General features: G+C 43.0%; 1 protein-coding gene across 6 annotated transcripts in view; it reads right to left on the bottom strand.

Moving 5' to 3' along the window:
• Window positions 1–10,747, bottom strand: part of IQSEC3 (IQ motif and Sec7 domain ArfGEF 3) — a 106,754-nt gene extending 96,007 nt beyond the window's left edge. For 4 of the 6 annotated variants that reach the window (XM_074583640.1, XM_074583652.1, XM_074583630.1 and 1 more), the window contains exon 1: window positions 10,134–10,747. In XM_074583640.1, coding sequence (XP_074439741.1) covers window positions 10,134–10,651 — 518 coding nt within the window. In that variant the 5' untranslated portion in view covers window positions 10,652–10,747. The remainder of the gene's footprint in view (window positions 1–10,133) is intronic. The other 2 variants (XM_074583680.1, XM_074583689.1) reach the window with 2 other exon arrangements.
• Between the last annotated feature and the right edge of the window lie 11,521 nt (window positions 10,748–22,268).

Raw genomic sequence — 22,268 nt, 5'->3', positions numbered from 1 at the left:
GCACATGTGCACACCCCTGGGATGTAGTCCTGAGGCAATGCTCCAGCCATGCTTTCAGGCTTGGGATTTGAAGCGTAGGTTAATATAGACTTAAAACCAGCCTGAAGGTTGCTCTTAGCAGAGAGTAGAAACACTGTAGATGCCTCTCAACCTCTTCCCCTGTCACCAATATCTCCTTTTTTCTGCCTGAAAGTAAACGAAATTTGGCTGAAGTCTGATCCCTCCCTTAAAAACAAGAAGATTCTTTCTTCCACCTTTGGGAGGCTAAATACCTTTAAATGTCTGAGACTGAAACTCTGTGCCAATGCTTTTCATCCATCAAGGATACAATCTGGTATTCCCTATCTGCTTGGCTGGGTAAGAGCCATGGTAAATGAGGTGATAAAGGTGGTATAATAGTTCCAGTCAGAGCATGTCTAGTGAAGTCAATATTTATGTATTCAGCTTGACAAAGATGAGAAGCTCACTCCTTTCTTGGCAGAAACAAGGGACCAGCAGCGGATGTTGCTGCAGCTAACATGGAGATCAGTATTTTCCCAAATGAGTAATAAAGAATTCTTGGGGGAAACATTACAGCAGTTGGCTGTGCCATCCCAAATGATTGCCATGGCAAGTATGCACAGAATCTAATAGGCTAAGAGCTAACTCAAACTAATGAGCTCCCGTGGTGGGACAGAAGTCAGTCCAAGAAGATCCGTAACATCAGAAGTTATATGTTCTCTCAGGTCCCTTCAAATTTGAAGCCACTTAACTAAGTGAGTACAGCCATTCAGATTTACAGTTAAGTGGTAACATAATCTGGCTCTTAGACTTACCCAGATGATTGTAAAATACTGCAAATTACTGATCAGAGCTGTGCTATCTATAGATAGACTGATCAGTCTATCTATATCAGGAGTTTGACTAGATATAGATTTATTGGCATAAAGCTTTATAGAAGAAAACTGCTTGAAGAGAGGCCTTTGGCATAAGAACCAGGGAATGCCCAGAGAAAAGGGAGAAGATTTCTCAGATTCTTTGCTAGTTCAGATGAAGGTTAGTGGTCCAGTGTGCATGGATATCAACATGGGCCCTTAGGACAAATACAGATACTCAGTTACTATGGTGAAGGAGGCCATGTGAGTACCTAGGCAGACACAGGCAATTTACTGGTGTCCTACTGGGAATGGATTTGCAAATTAAAAACCAGCAAATGAAAGACAAGGACATTTGTGTGAATTCTGAACTAAGTGAAGAGCTGAAACTTTTCCTGGAACAGCCCAAGACAGGCGGAAAGAGCATTTCTCACAGAGGGGCAAAACCAAGGAAAGACAGGTCTGAGCTTGGTTCCATAACTGAAGTAGAAAGGTAACAATCTCTACAAATCTGCAGAGGTACCCTCTCTTTTGGAAAATGCTATCATGTATAAAGTCCGTTAAGAACCTCAGGACCAAAACCACACTGCTCTGGAAGGCAGATCTGAAGATGTCGCGTGTAGGCAGTGCCCACCCAGGCACAGCAACGCCAAGATGCTGGATGCTGAGGCTGAAGGAGGTGCTGTCAGAGTAACTCTCCCACTGGAGCAGGTTAGTGAGAGCCACTTTGGAGGACTGCCTAGAAATCGACATCACAGAGACAAACAGATTGACAGCAAGGTCCTGAATTTTAATAGAAAGGTCAGAATTTGAACAAACATCGGAGTACAGCAAAACCTAAAGAAAACTCCAAGCCTCCTAAAGATCTATAGTATTTTCAGTGTCAACTTTCTACTAATCTTGAGAATTACATAGATGCTTCAGTGTGCTTCAGCAAATATAAATTAACCTCTCTAGTAATAACTGTCTCAGCAGCAGCCCATGCCCACACAAATGTTGGCAGGTGGATTAAGACGATTCACCAACTCCAGATGCAGAGCCAGGAGAAGCAACAGATGCCATTTGTCAATGGTAAACCTTCACCTAGGTTCGCCCTGAATTCCTACAGTAATTTCACAATTCTTTATAATTTTAATATTCCAAGACTTTTAAGGGGCTATTACACATAGAACACCAGCTCCAAGAAAGGATCACACGATTTGGAGTGGACTGTTCAGCCATTTTGATATACTGGTGAGCTAAATAAAAAAATTATGTAGGAGTTGGTCTTTATTGCCTGGGTTCTTAAGCAAAATGTGTTTTCTGTGACCATATAATCTTTTCCTTTTTCCTTCTATGCATGTGTGACTCCCTCTTCCTCTGTGTCGGTGTGTGTGTCTATGTTACTTCCTACTTTGTAACTGCAGATCCCACTGTGAGTTTCAACCCAGTTTGAGTGAGTAACAGTGATCTCAAAGATACTAACCTCTTACAAGTTCCATGAAAATCACTGGCAGGGTGTAACAGACGGAACTTTGTAGGTTCTCCACTAAGGGAAAGGCTGCCGAGCGAACTGAAGCCATTACTCCACACAGAAGTCTCCATGTTGGAGAGAAATGTTATAAAAGCCTCAACACCAGGAGAAGCTTAGATCAGAACTCACATCTTGTTAGGCATCAGAAAATGTAACTGTGACACAAATCTTCTGGAAACCAAGCTTCATTAGCTCTGCCGCTCTCAGACCCCCTTGTTTTCAGCTAGAAGAGGGCAGGAAGGATAAGGTTTGCCATTTTTAATTTATTATTCAAAATCACTTCAATTTCACCAAAATGTCCCCTCTTAGATGTGACTAATCATGGAAAATATTGATTGCCTTCTATTCCTCTCAGAAAGTGCAACTTCAGAGCGCATGAAGATAACAGCTGATCAATGAGCATAATCTTAGCAAAAGCAATAAAAATAATACCTGTATGAGAAGCAGACTTAAGGTTCATGCAAAGAGTAGAGAAAAGAAAAAACATTATCAGACAGAGCCAATATATTTTTATAACCCTGCAGCAACAAAACTCTTACCACCTTATTTTAAAGTACCATATGAAAACATTACAAACCTATTATACGAAGAATCAGAATGTTGCTTAATGGTTTTCTCGTTGTTCACTGTTATTTCTGTGATGAGTTGCTATCCATTGCTATTGTCAACACTCATTTACACTAGCAGATGCATGTGTATTTGTGTGTGAGGACAGCTATGCAAAATTTGGTACAGATCCTCAGGTGATGTAAATTGTCATGGCTGTACTGACGTCAGTAAATATACACTGATTTCCTCCAGCAGACGATTTGCTTTTCTGTATGTAAAAAGCACAGAAACTAGGTACTGTTTCAACTTCGCTCTTAGACACTTACTGTAGACAAATGCTCATGCAAATACATTTTCTCTTCTATGTGTAAATACACATATTGCCTTGCAGTACACATTGCAAGTAATGACAGGAGCTTTATGCTGCTTCCTATGCTGAAATTTATAAAAAAGATCATTCCTGATCTACCTGCCCACTCTTATCTGTAACAATAGATCTCCAACTGCTTTGCTGCAGATCTTAAAATACACAGAGATGAAAGGGACTGTCCGACATCACAAGTCTGTTAAAAATACATTTAGGAGGAATTAAACTTCGATCTTAAGACTGTTAGTCCAGTGGTTTAACTAAGAGATCTTAAACAGAGCCACTGGGCAGAACAAATCCAGTAGCCAAGACTCTCATTTTCTCACCTAGGGCTTAGCTAAAAGAAATTACAAACTCCAGTATAGATGAATACAAGAATATTAATAGTTTGCTTCAAGATATACCTCTCTGAGGGAAAAAACATGTATATAATTTTTTTTAAAACTATGAAAAAGAAAGGCAAATGGTCACATTTCAGGCTCTGTCTTCATAAATGACTCTCTTCTTTTTTCCTTATTTGCTCTTATATGGTTCCATGGATTGTGGACCAAGTAATGTTCGCAGGCTATAGGTAATTCTATAATAAGTGAAATATTTTCCATCTGTTAAACAGAGGAACGTTTCTGGCTTTCTATAATGTTTTCCTAAGGAGGAAATAACAAAAGGTTTCATAATCAAGAATGGAAAAAGACAAATAAACCACTGCTGAACTAGGAAAGGAAAAAACAAGCAACCTAACAAGGCATTTATTGGGAAAATAATGGGAAAGCAGAAGATGGGTAAACACTACGTACAGAAAGATTAAGGTAGAGAGACGGTAGCTCTTTTTTACTGTTTCTACTTGGATTCCAAGGCAGAAGGGAAAAAAATAAAACTGGGAAATTTCTACAGTCTAATACATCTGTTTGTCTAGAGGTATTTTTACTTGCAGAAGTGTACTGCATTTTATCATGTGAACACTTTTTTTGAACGAGTAGGTAGAAGCCATAATTAATAGAAGACCAGACTTCTAGCTGACAGGCTCTGGTCTGGCATCAGCTAAGGACTAGGAGAGCATCCCAAGGCTAGATTTCTCTGGCTTACTCTGACTAAAAGTGAAAATAATTTCAAGTATGGTGTAGGTGGGAATGTGTACAGTCTATGCCTCTTATGGGTAGCCACTTTCCATGTGCATAAACTGTATGAACCATGCCTAAATTGTATATTCCTCTGTTTGCACCATTTTATGAAGGACATGGAAGTATCAGTCAGTTGCTTGTTGCAATCTCAGAACAATGGGTGTCCTTCCATGCTGTACATGCTGCAAAGAAAGGGACAGCCAGCCTTAGAGTCACCTGGCACTGCGTTCCTGGCAGGAATTCTCAAGGGCGTTGTTAATACCTATTCATTTGGGACATTTTTCCATTTATACCTCTTCCAATCCATTGCTCCTGAAGTCCTCTCATAGAGCCTTACCTTGGATCTGCCTGGGAAGTGACACCAAATGGGTCAATACAAAACATATGGAAGAAAGGCACCCTTGCCACAAGAGAAGAGCAGCCTGATTGCAACAGAACATAGAGCCGAGTGACATAAAAATATCACCATCTTATCAGAAAAACAAAATAATGCATTTGCATCCCTCCTCATTTAAGCATTTAAATATTCACCTTTTTTTGCTGCTGCTTTCAGTCCTTGGCTTCTCTTGTTAAAAGATCACTGTGAGTCTTTGTTACCCAAGGTACTGCTCTAACTGGGCTCAGGAGACAGATACACAGGTAGTATCTATCCAAAGCACCACTAGGCAGTATTTCACACAGATTTCTTCCTTGTTATTACTTCCTGAAGCTTCCATCCCACCAGTGAGATTTCCCACAATAGTATTTTCAGCCTTGACACTGTGTTGCTCGGGCTGGGACCTTATACAGCATCATATAGAGGTGCTGTCCCTGTAGGAGGAATTCCTCATGCCGTCTTTACTCAGCAATATTATACCTAGAACTTCATCCTGAACCGTTCCTAAGCTGAGACTTTTTCCTTCTCTCACTTATCTGTTATTTATTAAATATTGTTGTGAATCATTAATTCCATATTCCTCTGCCCGGGATTTTACAGGCCCTGATGTAGATACCTGTGACACAGGTACGTCCACGTCATAAAGTATGTCTTACACTACAATGTGAATGGAACCAGTATGGATATATCTTTAAATGGGGCAAGAGTCTACGTTCTTTTTTCCTCTCATTATACTCTTTATTTCAAAATCATCTAAGCAGGGCTTTAGCATCTGTGTAGCTATGCCAATGCAGACCTCTGTCATTTGAAACCAGCTTACAGCACTCTACTCCAAATAACTTTTGATGCTGAAACGGTACATTGCTAGCAGGGATTTGCACCACCAATGCAACTATTTTTGGTGTGTGAAAGCTCAAGGAGTTAAACTCTGAAATAGGCTGGGGGAAATCTGAATCTGAAAGAATGAAAGCAGAGGGCAAACGTAGCATTCCTTGTGCACCCTAAGTGAAAGGAGTGGGTATCTGGGGTGCACTAGCCATTCAGAGTTGTTCTGGTCATCTTCTTTTCTTTTTCTTTTTTCTTTTTTTGTGCTGGTGCAATGCGCAAATATAGCAAAATATGTTAATAGTAAGCCATAATATTTACAATTATTGTTGGTATCCATTGAAATCAGTGGGATTTTGTCTAATGCCTTTACCCTGGAGATAATCCATAGAATAGAACATTAATGCATAGTTAAAAAGAAAAATTATGGAAAACAGCACGTCTGCATATGCAATATCTTAATGTTAAAGTTACATAATTGAGCTTTTGAAATTAAAACAAAATATAGCAAACAGCCTCAGACCACAACAGCAACTAAGTGACTCTAACACTTGCCTCTTTACTAAGATAAAAAATACTATCCTAAACCAATACAAAATAAAATAAAATAGTTTTCAGCCCAATGCAAATCCAAATGAGGTTTAAGACCTCTGGGAAAATGCAATTTTAGGAAATTTCTTCTGAGAGTTTTAACAGTTTGTTTTGCATGATGAGATATCTTGTAGAGCAAGCACAGGCTAATAATTTAAAGGCAGTACTAAGATTCTTTATGTCATGCTAGACAAATACTGTTTCTATACCTTGTTTTCACTGTTGGTGACATGGTTAAAAGAAGACTTTAATGCTACTTTAATGCAGAATGTTTGTAAATTGCGCCCATGTCTTTTGATGGAATGAACTACCATGGATTATTAGCTATTATTCTAATTGTATTTATCAAAGTGAGTTTTCCAGGTAATGCATGGGCTCAAAATCTGAAGCCCTTCCATGGGCAGGGCTCCTACCGAGAGTTTCACTGATAAAAACCAGCAGGATTTGGGCCATTTAAACTTAATCTGCTAAATTCAACCCTGTGGCGTTTCCCTGATACTCAGTGAAGGGTGCTGGGGATTATCAAAGGAGGTAGTATTCTGATAAAGGAGGGAAGGAAAATTTATACTCACAGGATTTGACAATACTTTGGGTTGGTCCCTTAAGACAAGAGGCTGCCTTGTAAGGGTGATCTAAGCTATGCTAATTTGGTAACCTGTATTTTTGAAGCAAAACATTCCATGACGAATGACCTTATTTTTTTGTTTTTAAAGCTATGAGGCGCTTATGCAATAGACTCCTAAGGTAGAAAGAGACAGATGCCGCGGAATAATAATCAGCCTAATTCTTGCTGAGAATCTCTGCAAAAATCTTTCTCCTTGCCTCTCCTTTCATAGGTAAGCTCAGTGCTACCTTTCTCACACAATGACATGCAGCAGCAATTAGTGGGCCTCTGTATAACTCAGGAATTCTTCCCTTTCTAGAGATGGGCTTGTTTTCTGTTCTCTTTTAAAATGTACACTTTTTTTTTTTTTAAAAAAAAGGGGGGGCTTTATAAAAAGAAAACTTATCAATTTTCTGATAAAAGCAAATGACGAAAATAAGACTGAACTTTTCTTTAAAACAATTGAGCTGCTTCAGTTGCTTTTTATTCCAAGTCCCTTACAGAAGACTGCCCCAGTTGACATGAAATAGTCACAAGTGTCCAAAAGCTCAGGTCTTCACTTCTGTCCAGGGCTTGAGGTGAGCTGGGCTGCAAAAAAACTCAAACCTCAATCCTGACTCAAAATGAACAAAATCCCAGGGCCGTGACTCAGGTAAGAAGGGCCAGCAGAAGCACACTTAAACATGCTGCCAGAACCTCCTGTCTTGTGAGAGGCGAAGGAAATTCCATTACTGGGCAGTGACAACCAGGCACTGCCTGGGTGCTGCTTTAACCCTCGTTTTCAGCCGCTGCATCCTGACATGCTAAAATATAATTTCTGTTCTGTTTAGAGTGGCCATTTTCTGTAGTGAACAGTCAGTTCCTATGCTCTCAGCTAAGAGAAAAAAAATTAGATAACAATGAGTTTCAGGGTTTATAACATAGAGAAAAATATGTTCAGATGTGGGGAGGAACGAAGGGAGTGCGGGTACCTCCTCCATGTATGTATTAAAGTATATGTCTCCTGCTGTCATACAAAAGCAAAAATACAACTCTCAGGTTGGCCAGCTGGATCATAAGGGATATTGGGCATGCTGTCAATAGGTGATGAAAGATTCCCCCACCTCCATCCAAGTTGTCTTTAAGTTAGGTTTTGCGGTCTCTTTGATTTCCTTCTAACAGTCAGAGATGAGAGAGGATGAAACCCAGCATATACAATCAATGGGGGGAAAAAAAGAACCTGCAGGACTGAGAAATGTAGACTGTTCTGCATCTCTCTCATGTTTCCTTTTCTATACAAAGATTTTGGTTTGCCTAAGCTATAGAAGGAAACAGAAGCAGTCTATTTTAATCTTCCTGAGTGAAGAGCGCTGCAGGGATTGCTCTGTTATCCCTAGCAGCAGCCCTGACTTTCCACAAAAAGGCTACATCCATCCATCTATTTATCTGAAATATAAAGATTATCATACGATATACCAGCGATCAACTGTGTTCTTAATCCACTTCTCTTTGTGCATTTTGGTATGAAGAAAAAAATCTACAATTCTTCCCCCAATCAAACCTCACTGCCAAAAAAGCTCAGATAAGAAGGAGGTATTTAGACTTATGCATAGAAGCTGATTCTTCAATCTGTGTAATGACGTATGTTAGAAACTCTGTTCAGAAGAAAGGAAAGCCCTTGCTGATACAGTATTTCTAACAGAGCCTTCACTGCAGGGATTCACTATTGAAAAAACAATGAGTTTGATTATGCATTTTTATATGGGTTTCTTACCGGTTTGACTCCAGTGACTTAAACTATGCAATTCTGGATTTGCACCAATCAGCATGAATTCAGACTCTGTCCCTATGTCTTTTTAAAACTCCATCTATTGCATGATGAATAGGGGCCAGATCCTGCACATGCTTACTACCTATATTAATACTCTGAGTAGCCCACTCACTTCCTTTAAGTTGTGACTGCAAAATTGAGTCTTACAGTGCAGTATTTTACAAGTATGGATCTGCCTTTTGGGATTCAAGCATGCCTTCATCGTACATATTCCTTTAATAGTATTTCTTTCAATAGTAATTTCTCCGCTGATTTTCACAGAATCACATGATAGATGCTTAGCTGTTATGAATGTAACTCAACACCAGATGAAAATCCAGCTCCATGTTGTAGCTATGCTTGTTATTGAAAACAAACATGAGAGAAAAGGGTCCCTTTTATTTAAAGTGTCAAAAGAGACAAGGAAGACGTTTTGGGCTATACAGTGTGCTGTGTACTTCATTTGTTTTGACATTACTATAACCAAAACAATAGAGTTCATTCTAGGAAGGAAATTCCAATCTACTTTTACTACTTATATTAGCTTTTCTTACATAAAGGAAGCCACATCAGAAACTATGCTCCTTCTCATCCTAACTTCACTAACTCTGGCTTACAACCAGAAAGCATTCCCCTGCTTTCAAAGTGCCTAAACAAAGGAAATTACAATCCTGAGTGCAGTTCTAATTACCAGCTGGTGAACTGTTGCCATATACTGGATGCGTAATCCAAGAAAACGTGACTCTTCAATAGTAGCCTCTTCCACCACCTATAGTGCTGGAATGCTCATCCTTGTTTACTACTATACATGCATGCACATAGACCATTATCAGTATTCAGTACTAGCAAATACTTTGTCCTTTTGAAGAGCTGGATCAGTGTCAGGTGCCACTCACCAAAAAAAACGACAAGAAGACAACCCACGCACAAGTGCAATAAGCATCCTAAATGTCAAACATATGTACAGCATCTATATCTCTATGAACATATATGCATCATGTGTGATACAATGCATACCCTAGATCCCTTACATCAGTGAGGGCAGGGAAATCCCAGCTCATTTCAGGGATGATGGGGGTTTTTTTGACAGATACCAGGGACTTAAGGCAAACAGAAGCTGACACAATGCTGCTGTCCTTTGCAAATCTCCCTGCCTGGGCTAAACCGCACTCATCTTTGATCAAAGACTTACTTATTTATGACAGACAAAGAGGGCACGATGCTGTGGGTGAGCACGGCGGGCGAGCAGCCCGAGTGGGTTCAAACGGGCCACGGACACTTGTGCATTAAAATAAAAGCGGTGAACTGGGAGGCAAATGCCTCTTGGAAGCAGCATCCAGGCTGCTTCTTTTGCACTCTGCCTGCTCTCCCCGAGAACGCATCGAGGGAGGGATTCCCCACCCACCCACACACTGCCTCTCTCCGTGCAAGGCTGCAGGGGGTATAACCCAGTTCCCTCTTGGATCCGGGCCCGGAAAGAGCCCGTTACGCTCCCGTTCCCCCCCCCGCCCCCCTCTCCTCCCCTCCCCCCCCCCCGCCTCACTTACTCCGGTCTCCGGCTCAGGACGCCTTTGCCGATGGCCTGGGGGGTCTTGTGCTGGAGCAGAGCGGCGCAGCAGCCCTTCTCCCTGCCGTCCTTCTCCGCGGGGTGCTGGTGGGACTGGAGAGGGGGGTGCTGGTGGCCGGCAGCCCGCCCGCTGCCGCCGGGGCCCGCCGGTGCCGGCTTGCCCGCCGGCGGCGGCGGCGGCTGCGGCGGCGGCTGCTGCGCCGGGAGCTGTTGGTGGTGCTGGAGCGGGTCGGGCTGGCCCGGCGGCGGCGGTGGCGGCGGCGGGGTCTGCTCGGCCGGGGCGCCCTGTGGCGGCGCGGGGGCGGCCGGCGGCTCGGCGGGGGCCGGCTGCTGCCCGCGGAGGTTGCGGTTCTCGGTGCTCAGCTCGTCCAGTCGCCGCTCCAGCTCGTCGATGCGCTGCCGCTGGGTGTGGATGAGGCTCTGCTGGTTCTGCACGATAGCGGTGAGCTCCTTCAGGTAGAGGACGGCGCGCACCGGGTTCTCCAGCAGGCTCTCCATGCCCCGGCTGCCGGCCGGGGCCCCCCTGCCCGGCGCTCCGGCGAGAGAGGCGCCGGGCTGCGGGGAGGCGCCTCAACGCCCCACGCGCGCGCGCGCGCGACCAACGGCCGCTCGCTCCTTCGCTCACTCGCGCGCGCGCCTGCCCGCCCGCCCGCGCGCGCGCGCGCGCCAGGCACGGCGAGGACCGGGGGAGAAGCGGGGGGTGGGGTCTCTGCGGCGGATCCCGCCCTCCCCCTCCGCCCCCTCCGCGCCGGTCCGCGCAAGCGCGGGAGGGCGCCCGGGCAGAGGGCTGGGGGTCTCGCCGAGCTGCTGGGGTTGGGCCGGTGTCCCTGAGAGGAAAGCTGGCGTGGCGTTAACCCGCCGCCGGCCCCGGCGAGGCGGCGGGAGCAGCTCCGGCCCCTTCCCTGTGGTGACGACCTCGCGGCGGTGCTGAGGGGAGCCCGCGGCGGGAGGTGGGAAGCGGCGGCGCGACCCGGCCTGGCCGTGCCTCTCTGCGGAGCCCTTCGCCGCCTCTCCAACAGCCCGCTCTTCGCTCCTCCCTGAACAGCACCTCTGGGTGTTGCTGTTCTAGGTGTATGCGCGATCGCAGCCCAGAAACCCAGCCGCATCCTGGGCCGCATCAAAAGTAGCGTGGCCGGCAGGTTGAGGGAGGTGATTCTGCCCCTCCGCTCCGCTCTGCTCTGGTGAGACCCCACCTGGAGTACTGCATCCAGCTCTGGAGTCCTCACCACAAGAAGGACATGGACCTGTTGGAACGGGTCCAGCGGAGGGCCACAAAGATGACCAAAGGGCTGGAGCCCCTGTCCTATAGGGACAGGCTGAGAGAGTTGGGGTTGTTCAGCCTGGAGAAGAGAAGGCTCTGGGGAGACCTTATAGCGGCCTTCCAGTACTTAAAGGGGGCCTATAGGAAAGGTGGGAAGGACTTTTTACAAGGGTATGTAGTGACAGGACGAGGGGCAATGGTTTCAAATGGGGAGAATGTAGATTTAGGTTCGATATCAGGAAGAAATTCTTCACTATGAGGGTGGTGAGACACTGGCACAGGTTGCCCAGGGAAGCTGTGGATGCCCCATCCCTGGAAGTGTTCAAGGCCAGGCTGGATGCAGCTCTGAGCAGCCTGGTCTAGTGGGAGGTGTCCCTGCCCATGGCAGGGGGGTTGGAACTAGATGATCTTTAAGGTCCCTTCCAACCTAAACCATTCTATGATTCTATTCTCTTTTTTTTCCAGGGTGACTTAGTGATTTTTTTTCTTAAAAGTGACTTGAATAATTGTAGCTGGTTTTGGCAGCCCTGATGAAAACGGTCCTGTTTTTCACTCTACCTTGTTAGGATGCAGAAGGCAGGACTAAATCGGAACCTGAGGAATTACCTCCTGAATGTATTCATTCAGGTAACTGAAGGAGTTACCAAGGAAAATGAATGTTAGAGGTATCTGGTGCTTCCCTGCAAGTTTGTCACTCCTTTGAGTCTTTGGTGACCTTTAGGTTCTTCAGAAGAAAACTAGGACTTATTGTGGAGTTTTGCTGGGATGTGTGGAGGCTGTGGATGTAAAACCACAGAAGTGACAGGCAGGGCCTTTGCTGTTAGACTCCGTGCAGATTTTCTTAATTTCTCAAGAAATACCTTCCCTTGCCTTTCCTCATCCACAGCCTTAAGAGTTCACAAACTTACAACCTTGGGTCTGAGGAACTATCTGTGTGCTTCTGCTATATTCATCAATAAGAAACCTGGCTAAGGTTCATAAACTTTCAGGAACTGCTGTGTAAATCCATGAGCAATTTTGATTATTTCAGTAAAGGGTAAAAAAGTGGCATCCTTTCCAATCACTGTGGACACTGAAGATTCAGGAGCAGACAGACTTGATTTTAGGCAAGCATGTCAGTAGATTTGACTGAGTGTACAAAAAGTGCAAGGCCATAGAATTTTTAAGTAGGTGATTTTGAGTGTAGAACTACTCTTGTTTTGCCTTTTCAGATCAGTAAAAACTGCACCGTAGCAAGGATTTCCTGAAGTGAGGAACCAAGCAATGTAAAGGAGAATCTGTTTCAGATGAGCTGAAAGGTGTATTTCCAGTCTTTTCTGTTCACAGATAGCCCTGGGAATGTAAACTGATGCAAACAGGATCACCAGGATTAGAAGCTGTTCACAGACTCCTCCTAAAAAAGAACTGCTATTCACAGTTCTCTTGCAAGCACATAGAGATGGCTTTGGGGGATCGCAAAACATTGCCATATGTCCCCTGTGTGTTGGGGGAAGACCCCAGAGTGAACTCTAAGGAGTAAGAGCATTCAAACCCCACACACTTAGGATTTTATTGGGGAGTTTTATGGGAGACCTCCCTCCATCTCATTGCCTAGTGTGTCATTAATGTTTTGTGATGGGATTGACTGAGCAGTAATTGGCATTATTTAGCAAGGGGAATTTAGCAAGGTTATAGGGGAATGCAAAAAAAGGCACACACAGAAAGAGAGGGGAGGTGAAAACACCTAAGCTATATTTGGGGAAGAGTGGAAGTGATCGTTTGGGAAATTGTGCCGGTATGCTGCCTCCTTTCAGAGACACCGCTGAGCAGCACCATTTCAGTCTTGCCTCAGAGGAACAGAGTCCAGGGACACCAATGGAAATAACATGTTTTTGGCATTAATGCATTCTGGGAAACAACCAAGGATGGCTATGGGTACGCTCACATATGTATGTACACACACACACACATATACATACACCATGTTACCTTGTCCTTGTAAGGAGAGACTTCAGGCAGAGATTGTTTATCTTGCAGAACTGAGGAGGCTGTTTTAACTCTTCAGGCAAGCCCTGTGCAGAGTTCTGTCTTTGCAGTGGACATCATATTCCTTTGCAGCTCAGCTGGATAAAAGCAATGAAGAAATACGGGTCGTAGACATAGTACTGGCTTGTCCAAGTGTAGTCAGCCAGGTCGTTGCATGTATTCTTAAGGGAATATGAACTAAAAAGAAAAAATCATCCTGGTTTGGATAACTGGGGGTGCGAAAAACAGCTTGTAAGTTTTGTGTCACGGTGCTTGAATGCCTATCAGAAGATGTGACTTTTATTGCAAAGAGTGAACCCAATGTATTCATTCACTGTTTCTGCACCTTTAATTTGCTTGACCAGCCTCATTAGCCTAGTTTCTACTAATAAATCTTTGTCATAAATTAAACAGAGACCTACAGCCATGGATTGGTAAGCTAAAAACAAGAAGGCTATCAGAATCAGAAAGAAACCTGTTTTCTATGCAGGTGAGGTGACTGGTAGACAAAAATGGTAAGACCAGCCCTGACCTTCCAGGTTTCTACAGAGAGCACGTGCCAAAGGAAAATGCAGCGGAATGCTTTTGTGCCTGACATGAAAGAGTATGCAGGGATCTCCTTACAAAACTTCAAGATGTAATAGAGTTGCTTAATCCTCCATAATGAGAAAATTCAATGAAGACACAGTATTCATTCAGGAGGAATCTGCAAGGATATCAGAAGAAGCTGAATGTCTTCTTTCGTTCCGTAAGCAAGAATCCTGCATAGCTAGGAAACGCCTCCTCTTTTATGCGGCCATCATTGTGTCCCTTTGATTGTGCTGCCACAATACCTAGCATACATCATTTGCAAAGCTCTGCACATCAGTGAAGTAAGCGTTACTGTTCCAAAGAAGGTGAATGTTAGGACTGTAGTGATCAAAACCAGGGCAATAAGGACACAGAGTGGTTAAGTGACTTGTCCAAGGCCATGCAGGAAGCCGGGGGGAACAGGTCTCTGATTTCAAGCATCTTTGGCATTTAGCCCAATCTTCGGGTTATTAAATGCTGCTCCTTCTCTCTTCAGGAGAGATGATATCTAGAGGGAAACAATGGTGAAGATAAGGAAAAGTATGAATTTTGTTAAAATTATTTTTGCCATAGAAAATTTGTTGGTATTGTATTTTTCAAAGTCCTGATTCTTTTCAGTCCATTCCAGAAAAAATAATAATGAATAATAATGGATTAATTATGTTATTATGGAATAAAGTGCTTCCCTTATCTACTTAGCAAGGTGCTTGGGCATTGCATAGACAATTACAAATAAAGTGCAGCAGTAGTAATTAAAATAAGCATGCATTATAAAAACAAACCCAAATGCAAATGATTCAAGCCCCAGGATTTAATGGAAAGGTCTAATACTACATGATTTAATTTTATATTTGTTTAGCTATTTAATTCAGTCAGAGCAGAGCGAATCCATAAATAAGGGTATTCTAATAAGCATACACGATAGGAAAGGTAGTAACATCTTCAGGTGTTTCATCTGCAGAAAAATTTTCACTGCAGAGTGTTCTTGTAACATTTTCTGAGAGGTCCTAATCCCACTTTAATTTGCAGCAGCTCACTGAAACTTGATGTGACCAAATCTCTCCAGTCATTTGACAGGTAGAGACTTCCCGTGTTTTTCCATTTGAAATTCTGTTCAAGGCATTTCCCTCCTCTCAGTTATGCTCCATCTCCTTCTCCTGGATAGGAGCTCCTTACAGCAAATCCAGGCAGTCTTCTCTCTATTTCTTGTATTTGAGCCCATTCTCCTCCACCTTCCATGGCCAGGCCTTGCAAGGTAACAACTTTCTCCTGGTAATTCGGTATCCAAAGTGATACCCGTTTGAGATGCAGGGCATCTAGTTTAGGTTCCCAGCTAGGATTTATGGTCATATTATCATAAGCTTACGAGCTTATGGTAAGGCTTTTTATACTTCTATAAGACATATATTTCTATTGTCTTTCTTTTAGGAGAAGGAGAGTTGTGTACAAGCGCACCTGAATGCAACAAAGATTATTGGTATTCAAGGTCAAGTCCTTAATACTCAAGGAAAGGCAGATTTAATGTTGGCCAACCCACCTTAATTAATCTAACGTTTTCTCCCCTTCTTCCTGTCTCTCTCAAAACTGTGTCAGAATCTCAAGTGAAATCCCCACAGCCAGTGTTTCCCACTGGATCCATTCTCGTCCAGTTCTTAAGAAGTACACACAAGGAAGCATAACACAAATCAGATAAAAAAGACGGAATTAGAGGAAAAGATGGGAGGGAAGAGACGCAAGAATCGTAGTCTTGTGTTGCCACCTTCCATCCTGATTTCTGGGGGAAGATGGGGCGTTTTCAGCTCCACCTGGATGTTAACAGCTGCTTGCGTAGAGATTCTCAGAAATGCTGCAAACAGCCTACAGACCAAAAAAAAAAAATTCTGCAGGAATTAGATGAATAATTTCAAAATAGAGGATAGAATCAAGACAATCACAATGTACTCATGCATAATTCATGGCTGGGGAAAAAAATCTGCATCTCCTGAATGCTTCTTTCACTCAGGCTTCTTTCACTTGAGGCCTCATCCAAAACTATTCAGATCAATGAGAGATGTTTCACCATCTTGAGTCTACGCCAAGTCGCTATCTGCTTACACCTGTTAAACAGATGGATAAAAAGAAGCTAAGACCAAATAAAGTCTGCTGCCCACCATCATATAGGACACCACTGAGGGTCTGTAATTAGAAAGCGTTGAGTCAACAGCAGTGCTCCCTCTGTTTCAGATGAGCGTTGGGTAAAGGCAGGAGGAGTCCTCTGGCACCTTCTACCTCAGTCCAGTGCCTAAAAGCCAGGTAGCATTGTCTGCAGCCCTACCTATGTTCTTTAATTTGAAATCTGCAACAAGGTGAATTCTCTGTCTCTCCTGTTGGGGATGTTGAATTGTTCATTCCTACTGATACCACAAAATCAGAAGCAAAGGGAAAATACCTTGTTCTATAAATCGAACATAAAGAGCTGAGATGTGGTAAGGACAAATACTTCGGTTTCTTTCAATGTTTTGGGTTTTTTTTTATTCTCTTCAGTGGAATACAGCTAAGCTGACATATAAATATTTTAAAACAGCTGCTCATCAGGAAAAAGGTACAAATTCTGTATTGTAGCCTTAATTGAAATGTGTATTTTTGGCACATTTTAAAATCTTGACTGTATTTGAACTGTGCTATTGCAGCCTTGCATTATTTACTGCAAATTAAAAGGAATTGAGATCCCTCTTTACAATGTACTTTCCCTTTTAATGTTGCTAAATGTCACATTATCTCTTGTCTTTTTCATGAAATTAAGCTTTGACCACTTAATTGATTAATTCTAGAGAGCAAAAGCTACACAGAGACATTTTCTTCAGAGTCAGTCAGGTTTTTGTTTGAACTGACAGTTGTTCAGTCTTTTGTAAATACTGCAGTAAAATGAAAAAATGGAAATGAGCTTGATTCTCCAAATCTTATCTGACTAGTCCCACTGAATTACATGGAGATCTTCCGATGGGACGAGTTTGTGTGATCTGACCTTGCATAAGACACACAGAATAAAAAGAGAGGAAAAAAAAAAAAAGAAGAAATGGAATAATGTTAAGTCTAAACTCATACTCCAACTAGAAGCTTTTTCTGCAGTGACAGAGATCAAATGCTGTCAAGAAAACAAAAACCATGCGCGAATAGTATACATTTCAGCTAAGGGTACAAGATACCATTTTTCTGATAAGCAGCTGTTTAAAATATTTATATGTCAGCTTAGCTGCGTTCCACTGAGGAGGAGAAAAAAAAACAACAAACAAACCACATTGACAGAAACTGAAGTATTTGTCCTTACCACATCTCAGCTCTTTATGTTTGATTTATAGAACAAGGTATTTTCCCTTTGCTTCTGATTTTGTGGTATCAGTAGGAATGAACAATTCAACATCCCCAACAGGAGAGAGAATTCACCTTGTTGCAGACTTCAGTTTAAAGAAGGTAGGGCTGCAGACCATACCACCTGGCTTTTTCGGTGCAGGACTAAGGATGAAGATGCCAGAGGACTCCTCCTACCTTTTCTCACTGCAGAGGGAGCACTGCTGTTGACTCCAGCGCTTTCTGGTGACAGACCCTCCGTGGTGACCTGTTCCACCTTGACAGTGTGGCTTGTGTGGTCTGTGCTCCCGTTATGTAAGAGGGGTAGGCAGATGCTGATTTCTCAGGGAAATTAAGGCCAGGACAAATCAATAATGCAGCTGGCCTGACGTGCGACCTACCGTATAATCTCATCAGTTACTGAACCTGGAACACGAGTTTAAGAAAAACGTATCTCCAGAAATGCCTCTGCTACCACTGTGAAGACAGTAAAAGGTAGAGCATTTGTCTCATTCCTTGATATTTTGTCACTATAGTTAATCTCTCTCATTGTTGACAAGTTGGAATATTTTTCTCATTTGAATGTATCTTTTTTATTTTCCAGCCATGAGTATTTATGCCGTTCTCCGTTAGGGTAAAGAGCTCTTTAGTCCTAAAGCTTTTCTGTCCTTGAAGATGATTGATCAGATCACCTGATGATATTATTTTTAGCAAGCTAAATGGACTGAACTCTTTAAATGATGCATTTTTAAAAAAAAAAAACTTGAGTATCTTTTTTTTTTTGACTTTTGAGGTAATCCTTCAGACTTGCTGATGCACAATGTGGTCCAACTAGAGGCAGGCCAAATATTTGTTGAAGAGGTCACTGCTCAGATGTGTTCCTGTCTCTTGTTGCTCATTATTTATGGGGTCAGGCTTCTACTCAGGTTAACCTTTGTCTTCAAATCTGCTTGCAGACCGGATCCTTTGTGCTCAGACATGCTGACTTGTGATAAACATTTCTGTGTTCTATTTTGGTGTCTGAAAGCATTTCAAGGAGCAAATGAAGAGACAATAAGGATCCTGTGACTCAAAACCAACAGAACTTGCTCCAGACACTTCTTTGAGGAACATGGCAGAATTGCTTCGGACAGCTACCACCATCCACATTCCTGCAACTGACTCCATACGGTAGGACCTCTGTCTACACAGCCTCTCGCAAAGGACACAACCAATCACTCTGGTTTGGGAGACCCAGATGTAAAGAGCAGGAGATAGGTCAAGCGGTGGCAGATCACAAGCCTAGTTTTTGTGTTGCATGCATTAGCCTAACGTAAGGTTAAGCTCAGGGTGCAAGCCCATTCTGTCTTGTGAATTTCTTCACAACTGATGGGATTTTGGAAATGGTTGAAGCCAATCTAGTGGCCAGGCATGCAGCTGAAACCTTACAATATTTAACTTGGACAGAGAGAAATTCCCCACTGATTTGCTGGCTACTACATTTGCCCATCTCCCAGGTAAAAGCAGCCTAGCAGACCTTTTCAGATAGTGATCATAAGTATCTTCTCAAACACCACTACACTCACTTTTAAAAGAGGGGAAAAAAGAAATAAAATTGCCAGAAGCTCACAGCAGCGCTGCTGCTTCTTTCCATCCCATGCAGAGATGACAGCTCAGTTACTCCTTCCCTCTGCAGCACTCTCTGCAGCACACACCTTGGGAAGGTGGAGAGACAAATGGCAAAGGATAAGGGGTCTTGTCCCTGGAGGGAGGGAGGGAGGGCTTAGGAGCCAGAATCCGTAATAGTGGCTGGATGGTGGGGAGAGAAACCAACGTGAATTGGGAAGCATGACACATAGGGAGACCGGTGAAGAATTGACAGGGATCCAGGGACTGAGGATCCATCCACAAGCTGTTAGTCACTGGGGGCGGCCGAACTGAGGCAGGGGGAAGGCTGGTGTTTGGTGTGCAGGCAAGACTGATGTGGAAATTGTGGAAGAGAACTGAATGTGCAGAAGGAGGGCAAGAGGTATCTGAAGTGCTTCTCAGTAAACTGAAGAGAATGGTGGAGTATTTGTTATAAAGACACGCTGAATATGGTCAAAAGGAAGACTCAAATCGTGAAAGTCAGGTTGAAGTCCACTGTGTAAGACTTTAAGAGCATATAAATGACAAAAATCAGATGCCTAAGAAAGAGAATTGCGGTGGGAGCAGCACAAAGTGATACTTCCCCAACATATGCTTCCATCCAGACTTCCTGAACCAGAGTTGATACCCTTGTATTAAAAAAAAAAAGCCCTCAGTAGTTTTCTCTTCTAGCAGCTTGTCTGGTGTCACCTTGAACCTGTCTGAATTTTTAGTATTCACACCATCCTGTAGCAGGGAGTATCAAATCTTTGTTCCAGCTATACTTACCTAACGCTCTTTTTGTGCACTACTGAGGAACAAGGATAGCATCACATGCCTGAACGGGGGATCAAGGCCACATGAATAAACAGAATCCTCTCTCCAAAGATGCGACCACGCAGGAGAAGGCAGGTACCTATGACTCAGTCAAAAGACACCACTAGTCTTTCCACTGACTCTGTCTTAATTTCAGGTCTGGATCTTAAAGCAGCCAGAGTTATTTGCTGATGTCTTAAGTTATGATTTGTTTAAAAGCTTCCCATCTGTTCAGGTTTGTACTCTGTTTCATACATATCTAAATTACTGCTGGATGGATGTGGCAGAGTGATGAGTTTGGAAACATTCTCATTGTTTTTTAATTTCTTATGTGCTATGTGTTTTACAGAGATCAGCACAAAAAGGCAAAACACAACCAACTGTGACAGAATATATAAAACAGCATGAGCTGCCTACAGATAAATGAAAACAGTCCAAAATAATAGAGACCAACGTGAATCATGACCAATAAGCATATTTGTAATAATAAACATGTCATCTGTGTCAGATAAACAAATCACAAATATTTATTAAGATAACAAACAGATTATTAATAGAGAGACATCCCAAATGCAGAACATGTCTCTCAGTCCTAGTAGATATGAATTAGCAGCCAAATCTGCCAAAATAAATCTGGCGCTCTCACAGAGGTCATCATACCTAACAAATTTTTTTTTAAAAAGAAAAAAAAAAAGGAGAGTACAAAGAAGGAGAGAACAAACAGGCATTTTTTTTTTTTTTAAATTTCTACTAGTATGACATAGTTTAGAGAGATCAGCCTGCATTAGCGCTACTAAAGATGATATAAGCATGATGATGATAAGAAAAAACTGGAGGCAGGGTTGAGGGAGAGGCTTCCCCTGGTAGCTGCGGTTCTGACCCCAATCCTATAAGCTGCTCCAGGCGAGCAGGTGCATGAGGCCTCATTCTGAAATCAGTGGGTTCAAGCCAAGCACAACAATCTGTCTAGCCAGAGCATCAGCCTGCAGTTACCATTCACCTCCTTTTGCTAGTCTTTCTGATGCAGGTAAGACTTTGTTGGTATGGCATGAGTTCTGATGTTCTGAAAAAATGTGACAGAGTATTTATTCTTTGTCTCTGGTGGTTGCAGAATGAAGCCAGTCAGTTTAAATAGTGAACCAAAGTTAATTTGCAGGAGGAGCTAAATAAAAACAGTTGTTTCTTAACAGTTGTTTCAAAGCTGGCACTAGTGCATCATGCAGGTGATGGATGTACAGTCCTCAGCTTCTGGAAACGGAGAGGCTGAGGTTGTAGCAGCAGTGGGAATTCTTCCATAACACACATTCTGTATGTTTCACAGCATAGATTACAGGACATAAACAGTATTAAACCAAACTGAACAAAACAGACCTATAAAATACTGAATGTGACTGAAACAATATTGGTTCTGGCATTAATTTGTTGTATTTCCTTCCCTTCTATGAAGGTAATGGTGCACACTGAAGGCCAGGCTCCTGCTGCCTCCACACAGATATATTCAAAGAGGGAAATGAGGAACGTCTAATAGGACGGTCTGCCTGTCCTGGATGGGTCTCCAAAGAAGAGAAAGAGCAAAAACTACCTCATCACTGCTAGTGCTGGTTCAGATAAACCCAGGGAGTTACTGTGATGGGAGCCCAGGTGGAGATGGCGTTCTGGCAACTGCTGGCATTTTTACCACCCACTGTAGTAATTAACCCTCTTCATCCTTGCTGGCACTTCCAGTGGTGTCACTGCTGCTTCAGCTGAACTCATAGGTAGCCCCAATTGGAACCTGTCCTGCTTAAACAACTATGCTATAGCCAGCATTCTGACTGTTCATTGGGCTCCTGAAAAATTAAAACCTTCTCTTACGGCTAAGAGTCGAGCTATGTAGAGCTAAAGGCAAGGGTTCACTACATGCTTGCAAAGTCAGAGAGTAAAATTCCCATTGACTTTAGCAGCAGACGAGAGTTCACCCTGCGTGACATCTACGTTCCTTTTCCAGAGGTTCTGGGGTAGTGGCGAATATGAAGTACTTTGCAGCAATAGAGGCGTGGTGGAGTATTGTGCGACAGTTTGCATGACTACAGGAAATAAAGCCCAAAATAAAATCAGGAGCTCTCAACTGTAAATACCAGTCAGCACAGTAAGAGGTAGGTGCTGCCCCTACTTCCCACTGGAGCTAGTGCCATTATGGCCAGGCCAGTCTGAGTTTTAAGGAATGTTCTTGTAGCTGATTTATATTTTCATTTGTGTTCTGCTAAGTCCTGCTTACTCATTTTGAGGTACCCAGAAAGATTCCTCCTCTTCATGTTTATATATTTGGATTCTTTCAGATATTCTTTCCCACCCGCAGTAGATGTTTTGTGAAGGTCCGGAGTCCTTTGACTCTTTTCCTTACAAGCCAGCTTCTTGCTCCTAATGCTGTTTGACTTACCTGTCCTGGCCATCTCCATGCTCAGCCTATTTCCCTGTATGCCGGAAAGGTCAAGTCTGTAAGTCCTCCGCACCGTATGCGGACACATCTACAACCATCCACTTTAAAGGCAG

Source organism: Larus michahellis, chromosome 1 (assembly GCF_964199755.1).
Source record: "Larus michahellis chromosome 1, bLarMic1.1, whole genome shotgun sequence".
Lineage (NCBI taxonomy): Eukaryota > Metazoa > Chordata > Aves > Charadriiformes > Laridae > Larus > Larus michahellis.
The sequence above is the reverse complement of the archived record's forward strand: the minus strand, read 5'-3'. Positions and strand labels throughout refer to the sequence as shown.